Source organism: Microtus ochrogaster, linkage group LG5 (assembly GCF_000317375.1).
Source record: "Microtus ochrogaster isolate Prairie Vole_2 linkage group LG5, MicOch1.0, whole genome shotgun sequence".
Taxonomy (NCBI): Eukaryota; Metazoa; Chordata; class Mammalia; order Rodentia; family Cricetidae; genus Microtus; species Microtus ochrogaster.
Window position 1 is genome coordinate 63,367,013 of NC_022031.1, and position 10,468 is coordinate 63,377,480.

The 10,468-nt window shown below is 43.2% G+C and overlaps 1 protein-coding gene across 1 annotated transcript in view; it reads right to left on the reverse strand.

Moving 5' to 3' along the window:
- The window catches only part of Lrrc69 (leucine rich repeat containing 69), a 69,958-nt gene that overhangs the window by 51,060 nt on the left and 8,430 nt on the right, over positions 1–10,468 (reverse strand). The window contains exons 2-3 of the mRNA XM_005362329.2: positions 7,562–7,688; positions 6,444–6,516 (exon numbers count right to left, since the gene is read on the reverse strand). Of these exons, the coding sequence (XP_005362386.1) occupies positions 6,444–6,516; positions 7,562–7,688 (200 nt within the window). The remainder of the gene's footprint in view (positions 1–6,443; positions 6,517–7,561; positions 7,689–10,468) is intronic.

The following is a 10,468-nucleotide window of genomic DNA, read 5'->3' on the forward strand; positions in this document are numbered from 1 at the left end:
AAAAAAAAAAAAAAAAAGAAACTCACACTACTTGATTCAAATCTGACACAGGGACAGTGGCTTGAGTTTGGAAAAGTGGCAGTGCTAAGACTTGAAAGCCTGTGTCTGCCTGTCCATAAATGTATAAATGTATTAGGTAGATTCTAACGACCAGTGTCTAAGCTATGAAACTGGGCCTGTAGGAGGTCATGTGGGTGGCGTCTTCTTAAATGAGATCATCACCTTGATCAAAGAAGCCCCTCCATAACTATTCAATATAGTACTTGAGGTTCTAGAGAAAGCAATAAGACAACAAAAGGAGATCAGGGGGATGCAAATTGGAAAAGAAGAAATCAAACTGTCACTATTTGCTGGTGATATGATAGTTTATGTAAGTGACCCCCCAAAAAAAATCTACCAAGGAACTCCTACAACTCATAAACACCTTCAGTGATGTAGCAGGATACAAGTTTAACTTAGAAGCCAGCACCTCCATGTAGGAGCAGGCCGGAGTTAGAGAAGTATGTGCACGTGTTTGCAACAGCAATGAATGGGAAAGAGGCCAGGAATTTGAGAGAGAATAAGATGGGGGATGGAGAAGGTGGCTCCAGGTTGAGGGAGGATGGCAGAAGAGAGTACTGCAAGAGACGACTGGTGTCTGGAGGCATCTCTGGGATGAGTTAGAAGCCTAGTGAAGGGGAAGCTCCCGGGAATCGATGAGGGTGAGCCTCGCTAACACTCCTGGCAATGCTACAGAGCCTCAGCCAGCCACCTCCTGTAACCAAGCAAGACTTTCAGTGGAGGCTTTGGGACCCCCCAACCGAACCACAAGCCCTTTGACCTACAATTTGTCCTGCCTACAAGCTAAGCTGGGGTAAAGATGGCACAGAAATTGTGGAAGTGACCAACTAATGGCTGGCTCAGCTTGAGACCCATACCATGAGAGGGAGCTCACCTCTGTGGGCCAGGACACAGAGGCAAGATACCCCAGAGACCTAGGATAGAAGCAAAAGGTAAGCCAATGAAATGATTCCTAATGCTAATCTTCTACTCATAGATTGATTGGTGTCTAGCCCAACTGTCATTAAAAGGCTACACCCAGAAACTGGTAGAAATTGATGCAGAGACCCACAGCCAAACATTAGGCAGAGCTCAGGAATCCTGCTGAAGAGGGAAGACAGATTGGAGGAGCCAGGGAGGTCAAGGACATCACAAGAAAACCCACAGAACCAACTAACCTGGGCTCATAGGGGCTCACAAACAGTGAACTGACAGCCAGGGAGTGCTGAAATAGGAGCGGCGGGGCTGCGTCCCCGGCACCCGGCCACCCACATGGCTAGCTTAGCTTATGCCCCAAAATAATTACACGGAAACTGTATTCTTTTAAACTCTGCCTGGCCCCAATAGTTCCAGCCTCTTATTGGCTAGCTCTTACATATTAATCTAACCCATTTCTATTAATCTTTGTAGCCCACGAGCTGGCTTACCAGGAAAGATCTTAACCTGCATCTGCCTGGAGTGTGACAACCATGGCGACTCACTGACTCAGCTTCTTTCTCCCAGCATCCTGTTCTGTTTTCTCCACCCACCTAAGGGTTGGCCTATCAAGGGGCCTAGGCATTTTCTTTATTCCTTAACCAATGAAATCAACAGATTGATATATGACACTCCCACATCATTTCCCCTTTTTCTGTTTAAATAAAAAAGGGAAGGCTTTAACTTTAACATAGCAAAATTACAAATAACAAAACAGTTATCAAGCAAGAATTACAGTTACAATATTTATATCTATTTTATCTTTTATCATAACAATGGAAAACTATAACTACCTATCCATTCTTCAACTCCATCAAAGACTCCAGAAGGATATAATATTACCTAAGTAAACAAGAAATAAGAAAACTCTAGAAATGACAGAGATATCTCGTTGCCTGGACAGTCACCCAAAGTTCTTTTGTACCGTTGGGGCATCCATCTTCAGCCTTCAGGCCCATAGTATCCAGCAGACATTTTCATCAAGCAGGAAATTTCCAAAGACAGTTCAGTCACTTTTTGCTGTATCCTGCAGAATGTCTCGCAGATTCATTAATGAGTCAGGAACCCCAAAAGACCATCTCACCTTTTGGCAAGTTCAGCAGTCCTCTCTCTGTGGGTTCTCTGTGTCCAGTTTATGCAACAGTCCAGGCAAGAACAGTTTCTTGCCCAAATGGCTATCAAACTCCATAAGGATCCTCTTCGATGTCCATCTTCCTCTCGAAGTAGATTGGTGCCTCCAGGAGCAGACATGTCTCATTGTCGTGCCTGCATGGGACTGACCTAGGCCCTCTGCATTTATGTTACAGTTGTGTAACTTAGATTTTTTTGTGAGATGCCTAACAGTGGGAGCAGGGACTGTCTCTGACTCTGTGGCCTGCTTTTGGGACCCTTTCCTTCTGCTGGATTGTCTCTTCCAGCCTTAATAGGGGAGGAGGTGCCTTGTCTCACTGCAACTTGATACCATGGCTGGTTGATGTCCGTGGGAGGCTTGCCCATTTCTGAAGAGCAAAGAGAAGGAGCAGATGGTGGTGGGAAGGAGAGATGGGAAAAGGACTGGAAGGAGAGGAGGGAGAGGAATCTTTGTTTGGGATATAAAAAAAATAAATAAGGAATGAAAATGTATAGATACGTCCTACGGCGAAAGACACGGAGCACCTTCCTCATTGTGTTTCAGCTGAGCGCTTTGGCTTTCCTCTGCTATTGTTTCCTCCCAGTAATGCGCCCCGGGCTTATTGCAAATGTGTCTGTTGTATGTTTAGGCGATCCAGGACTCTAACACCCTTCTCCTTTCACGACAGCAGGAAGAGCACTTGGCAAAGTGAACCAGGAGAAGGGCTGCCCTTGCAGCTCCTCCTTGCTCTCCTCCTCCACAGCGTTGACAAAAAAAAAAAAAAAAAAACTTCACGAAGTAGCTTTGCTGGGTGAAGCAGTGCGCTGCGCTGCGCCGCGCCGCGCCCAGAAAGTCTAGTGTGTGGGATGCTGGAGCACAACTGAGCCGCCTGCAGCACAGGCTGCGTCACAAATAAAAATACTGAGGGGCGGGCTGCAGATGGAAGGATCCATCAATTCTGGGCTGATCAAGCAGGATAAAGTGCACGTTTGCTGGAAAGGTGAGCACAGTGAGAACCACAACCAACAAAACCCTTTACGGAGTATTTCAGAAAAACTGAGTTCTGACTGGATATTTCCAGATGCTAAGGATGCTAAGATTCTGTTCTTTTCTGAAAAGGAAATGGAGGAGTAGATATGGGGAAGAAAGGAGGTGGGGGGGGGACCTAGGAGGATTGGACCGAGGGAATATATGGTTGCAATACACTGTATTAGAGAAGAATCTATTTCAATAAAAAAATTAAAAAGGAAAAAGTGGCTCTGCTGGGGGGGGGGGGAGTGAGAAGGGGGTCTTTGATCCCTTCCCCTCTCCCTCTTTCCGTCTCAGAGAGTCTGTGTGCAGGAGGCTTCTGTGGTCTTCTTTGCAACTGTGCAGCTGTGCATTGCCACTCAAACAGTTAGCTGAACTCCAAGCCCACGGGCTGTGAAGCTGAAGATATCTTAACAAACAAACTCTTCTCTGCCCTCCTGGGTCAATGAACAGAAGCCAGGCGTCAGCAGAGTTGACACACCCACTCCCTACCTCCCCTTCACTTAACTGAGCTTATTAACTCATAGCCTTTAGTGATGAAGCAGGTGCTTAATTTCCAGACGGGCAAGAAGAGGATGCCACACTACACGGGCCTAATGCTCTTCCAAAATTCATAGAAAAGATAGTCAATCTTTCACCTCTGGGAAGAGTGAGTGGGAAAAACATAAAACAGCTACAATGAAAAGCAACTCATAATAATAATAGCAAAAATCTTATTGGGAAATTAATTTTTTAAACTTTTTCTCATTTTTCTTCTTTAAGATTTACTTGTTTTTATTTTTATTTGAGTAGTGTGTGTGTTTGTGTGTGTGTGTTGCATGCAAGGGAGCACACATGCATACACTTGGCTGTATGCTTCTGTATCACATGCTTTTGGGTACCCATAGAGGCCAGAAGAAGGCAAATCACCTGCTCTGAAGATACAGATTGTTGTGAGCTGCTGCACATGGGTGCTGAGATAGGAACCCAGGCCTTCTACAAAAGCAGCGAGTGCCACTACCTGCAGAGCCATCTCTCTAGCTCCCAAGAACTTACTGAATCATACAAAGCCTTTATAGATACTGTTCAACCACCAAACGTTATAAAGTAAATACTATTATCACCTTCCTTGTGAAAATGGAGAGCTCTGAGGTATGGAAAGGCAAAGAGATTCTCCCACTGGATCTAGACAGATAGCTTGGCCGTTAAGACTCACAAACTGCTCTTTCAGGTGATCCAGGTTGTGTACCCAGTCAGCATCATCAGGTGGCTCACAGATGCCTGTAACTCCAGCTCCAGAGAATCCCATACCATCTACTGGCTTCCCCAGGCACCTTAACTCATATGCACAAATCCACACAAACACACGTGTCTCAATGCTGGCCTATGGTCTCTAAACATACTACTATACGCATGTGGATACACAATTTAAAAAGAAAATAAAACCTCTAAAATAAAAGGAACTTCTCCAGGATGAGCAAGTGAAATTCTACTTGAAAAGATAGCCAATTAGCTTGTATCTTCAGCCTGCTCAGAACACAGATGGCCTAAAGCTTGCTATAAAAAACACACAGCCTGGGATCCATGTCGCTAATGCCTGCAGTGCTTTCATTTTCTTGTACATCACCTCTTGTCCACACACGTCTTTAAGGAGTGCACACCCCACGTCAAACACAGACAGCTTCTCAAACTGCGGTCATAACACCACTGCAAGGGCTCAGAAGTTCAGCCGTTAAAACTTCTCATATTACAGGGGGAGAACGTGAGATCTAGGGCAGTGAACTGGCTAGTCCGAGGTCACAAGGCTAGATATACAAAGATACATCCTGAACCTGAGTCGCCAGATCTCTTCAGCAGGTCTCATTCTGTTCACTGTATCAACATCAGCACAGACAGCAATCGATGGGTAAGTTAGAACCTCGGAAGAGCAAGCAACTATTGGCATTTTAGTTATTGTGAATTGTTTCACGATTGTTCATTTTTTTCAAATCTTATTTATATTTTAGGTATGAGTGATCTGCATGTATACCTGCATGCCAGAAGAGGGAATCAGATCATATAATAGATAGTTGTGAGCCACCATGTGGGTGCTGGGAATTGAACTCAGATCCTCTGGAAGAGCAGCCAGTGCTCTTAACTCCTGAGCCATCTCTCCAGCACCCATTCATCTTTTTTATTTAAATTCCACTTAAAGTACTGCCTCCCCTATAAACAGATTTGGGAAGAAGTATAGACAAATGAGTTGGAACACAGTAGACTCTGAAGACAGACAGACAGACAAGCCCTGTGCTGAGGTGAGGACTGCTCCCCTTGTCATTTTCTCTGAAGCCTCTAGCTGCTCTCTGTAATGTGTATGTTTCTGTACAATATGCAATCGAGATCTCCCAAGTCAACCTGACCAGAGTTCTCTCCATCTGTCAGAGAAACAGCTCAAGAGTAGACACTGTCTTGGAAGGACAGAGCTTCATCTGAGTCCAGAAACACTAGAATGATGGCCTGTCTGCACAGATGTGCTGGACAAGCACAACAGCATGTTTTGATTGCTGCTCATGATAATAAAATGTGCCAGGTTTTATTTAATGAAAATGACATCATAATTTTTAAATCCTTTGCTTTTATATGACTTTTCTTCATCGAACTCAAAATGGTTTATGACAGCCATGAAATAAAATTTAATGTGCCCAACCTGCGTTTGAGCAAGCTCCAAGAACCGAGCCGGTTTATCAATAACATCACCTTAAGGCCTCCTATTTTACACCCCAAGTTTCACTCTTATGTCACCCACTATTTCTCATTTCTCTCACGTAGGTTAGGAATTATTTGCTTAAACTTAGTGAGCAATGGATCTGTAGGTAAAATGCTGAGGACCTGAGTGTGGACCCCCTTCAGTCTGGCATGGTGGCACATGTCTGTAATCCCAGAGCTAGGGGTCAGAGACAGGCAGATTTCTGGTGCTTTCTGCCACACAGTTAAGCATAAAGGATGAGCTCCGGGTTCAGTGAGAAACCCTCTCTCGATAAATAAAGAGGAAAGAGACTGAGGAAGACATCCCAACGTCAGACTGTGTCTCCACACATACGACCATAACACGTGTGTACACACATGCATATGCCATACACACACAAAAGAGAAAGAAAGAGTCTGCAGTGCCTTGATTCACATTTCGGATCTCCCTGTGCTATTTGTAACCACCACCACCCCTACTCCTGACTACTGGGCGCTAGGCCTAAGACCTTCAAAGGAATGGGATGGAGTCTGGGCATGGAGGGGAATGTCATGTTTAACCAAGCTTCACTATAAATAAATTTACCTGCCAACTTCTTGAGGAAGACTCTTAAGTCGGTTGTCGTTTAGATTAAGCAGAACCAACTCTTGCAAGCCATCTGTCAGAAAACAATAGCCATTTTAGCCACCTGGCAAGAAATAAGTTTTCTATACATCTTTGAATTCCTCTTGGATTCTCGCCTTGGTTCCGGTTCTGTTGGTTGCTGAAAACAGATACTCTCATAAGCTAGCTAAGGCAAAAAGAGGAAATGGGTCACATCATTACAGACCTAAGCCATGGCATCTGAGGACAAAGAATAGAAGCAGGCTCACCACATACTGGAGCTAAGAGCTAAAAGGCAGAACAATCAGGATGTAGCTCCCTTTCTTCTCAAGTTTCCCTCAGCTGTGGCACACACAGCCTGTCTGTCTGTCTGTCTCTGTCTTGCCACAGCCTTTCTTTCTTTTGAACCAACTTTCTCTATATTCCACTCAAGTATAGTCACCTACACAACTCCTGCCACGTGACAGAGTCAATGACAAATTCCTCCACTAATCATGATATCCCTAAGCTTCATCACCCAGGACTACCACTGTGCAATCACTAATCCTGAAAAGGGTTAGCTTTTAAGGATGAAACTACATTTCGCCTTAATCTCTATTTGAAACAGCAAATAACAGGGCCAGATATCAGGATGTCTGCTTTCCAATGCTCCAACTTGAGAATTATGACAGCCAACTCAAAACATTAAAAATACCAACAGAAAAAAAGCAGTTTATTCACGAACTAGATAGCCTATGGGTAAAAAAAAAAAAACAAATTAAACCATTTTAGTCTATAACAATTCTAAAAGAAGCTTACAGTTGACTTAGTTGTGGGATTGGCTTGTGACCTTGCTGAATCTGCTCTGCTCAGCGGGGATATGGTTGTAAAATACAAGGGTTGTGGGAGAGGGCATGGAGGATGGATTTGATGAAATTATATTATATTCATGTATGGACTTTACAAAAAGTGTTATAAAACAAAAAAAGTTTTTTAAACACTGAAAAGCATTGCTTCAGAAATCCTTAATTTCTGCACAGTGGAATTCTTTTTTCATTTCTATCAAATTATTAAACTCTGGGGGTTAAATACAATGTTATAATGTTTCTTGACTAACTTACCACAGACTCCAGTAGCAATACTACAAATCCTGTTCCCAAATAAATGAAGTTTCTTCAGGGAGGTAAGGTATTTCATCTCTTCAGGAATTTCTTCGAAAAGGTTGTTTCCCAGATTAAGCAATGTCAACTGTAAACACACAGAGATTTAAAGTATTTGCACAGTATCTCCCACCAAATTGGGAAAGCAGTAAGACTCTGCTGAGATCTATAGAACCTAAGACAACATAAAGATATTATTTGTATCCAATTCCTTAAGCTAGCACACAAAGTAATTTCATGATGGCATTTTCATTCATGTACGTCATATTAATTAGTTCTTCCTCATCCCCCTTCCCCACAGCCCTGCGCCTTCCTCTCTCCTCTCACTCTCCTGCTATCTCAACGCTGGCACATCTTCCCTTCCCTTCTAGAAACATGCACTCGGGGCTGGAGAGATGGCTCAGTGGTTAAGAGCACTGCCTGCTCTTCCAGAGGTCCTGAGTTCAATTCCCAACAACCACATGGTGGCTCACAACCATCTGTAATGGGGTCTGGTGTCCTCTTCTGGCCAGAAAGCATAAACACAAACAGAATATTGTATAGAAACATGCACTCTTCTACCTTATTCCAACCCCAGCTGCTCCTCCTTACAATTCTGTCTCTTGTCTCTCTCTCTCTCTTTCTCTGTCTCTCTGTCTCTGTCTCTCTGTCTCTCTCTCTCTCTCTCTCTCTCTCTCTCTCACACACACACACACACACACACTGAAGCCTAGATTCTGCAGGTGAAACAAAATGTGGTATGTCATTCTTAGGACAACTCATTTCATTTAAATGACCTCTAGTTTCGCTTACGTCCCTGAAAATGTCATGATTCCTTGTTTCTTTATGGTTAAATAAAACTGCATGCATTGTGTATGCAACACATTTTCTTTATCCATTCATCCGTTGAGGACACCCAGGGCAGTTCCAGCTTTTAAACTATGGCTACTAATGCAGCAGTCACCGGGGATGTGCAGTTCCTCTCTGCAGTACCTTCACAGGCCTGGCAGGTGGAGATCACACAGTGACAGAGCACTTCCTGGAAAACCTTCCATACTCATTTCCATCAATGGCTGGTGGAGATCACGCAGTGACAGGGCACTTCCTGGAAAACCCTCCATACTCATTTCCATCAATGGCTGCGTTGTTTTATACTCCGCCAACACTGAGTCGCTGCTCCCTTCTCCCACACCTTTACCAGCAGTTAGTCTTGTTCTCTTAGTGACAGCCGTTCAGAGTGAGATAAGCTGAACTCAAAGAGCAGCCTTCATCTCCATCCTTTTTGAAGACTTTCCAAATATCTATATTGATTGGTCATTTGGGTTTGTTCTTTTGAGAGGTGTCTGCTCAGTTCATTAGTCACTCCCTGGTTAGATTAGCTGCTTCTGTGCTTCGTTTTACAGTTCTTTATGCATGTTAGATGCCATCCTATGTTCGATGGAAGGAGTGAAGGGTTCTTCACAGTAGCTGTCTCTTCACTGATGATTATTAGTTCCTTAACCGTAATTATCAGCTCCTACGAGGCTTCTGGAGGAGTCAGTTATGTCGTGAAAATAAGAAAACTTTGACTTCTTCCTTTGCTTCTGTTTCTATCTCATTGATTTCTTTCTCTTGTTTCACTGCTCTGTTAATATTCCAAGCACTGGGCCGAGACTGGTGGCCCTTTAATCCCAGCACTTGGGAAGCTGAGACGTGAATCACTGTGAGTTTGAGGCCAGCCTAGTCTACAAGGTGAGTTCCAGGCCAGTGAAATCCTGTGTCAATAATTCATTCCTGAATTTAGAAGAAATTCCATTTCTCTTTTCATAATATCAGGTATAATTTTTTTTGCCTATAACTCTTAATATGTTAAGATATGTTCCTTGTAGTCCTGAATTTTTTAGAGCATTTAACATGAAGGATGTTGAATTTTGTCAAAGGCCTTCCCTGCATCTACTGACATGGCCATGTGATTTCTGTGTTTATGTGTTGTGCTGTATTTACTGATTTGAATAATTTTTGAACCAATATTGCATTCCTAGGATAAAACTAACTTGGCCATGGTATATAATCTTTTGAATGTGTTCATGAATACAATGTGCAAAAGTATTATTGAAAATATTATTGCCATATTAGCAAACTTATTTTGATGGTAGGGTTAAAATATAATAGCAATTTGAGGGAAATGATGTAATACAATTAATCCTTTAGAGTGTTAGTTTTATATTATTAATGTAACTCATTGTCACCACATATCTTTGCCTGGACTCTTCCCTGCCTTAGCACCACATTCTCTCCATGTCTGTGTGTGTGTGTGAATTGTGTGTGTGCACGTATGTGCGTGTATCTATGTGTGTGTGTGTGTGTGTGTGTGTGTGTGTGTGTGTATACACGGCTTTGGAAAGTGTGGGTGTATATCTGTACATATATACACATATACACACATCTACACACACACATACACACATAATGCTTTCAAAAATACAGTGTCCCAGAATTCAGGAGGAAGGAAAATAAAAATTCTTCTAAAATGGAAGGTGTGAGTTAAACCGCAGGAGAAGGTTAAATGAAATCCAAGCACAAGAAATAACCCCTGGATTTAGCAACACAAACGTCATTAGTGACTGTGATAGTAGGGGGAGAATTGAGGAAGAAAGTCTGTAGGAGTGGCCTGTGGAGAAAGCAAAAGAGCAAAGACAATGACTAATCAACTTTTGAGACACTTTTGCGATTGCAAGAAACAAGCGCCAATAAGATGGTTCTGGAAAGGCACTTGCTGGAAAGCGTGCCAAGCTGAGCTCAGCTTCCAAGACCACAGGGTGGTAGGGGAGAGACTCCTGCAAGTTGCCTTCTACAATACACCGTGTAGTGTGTGTGTGTGTGTGTGTGTGTGTGTGTGTGTGTGTGTGT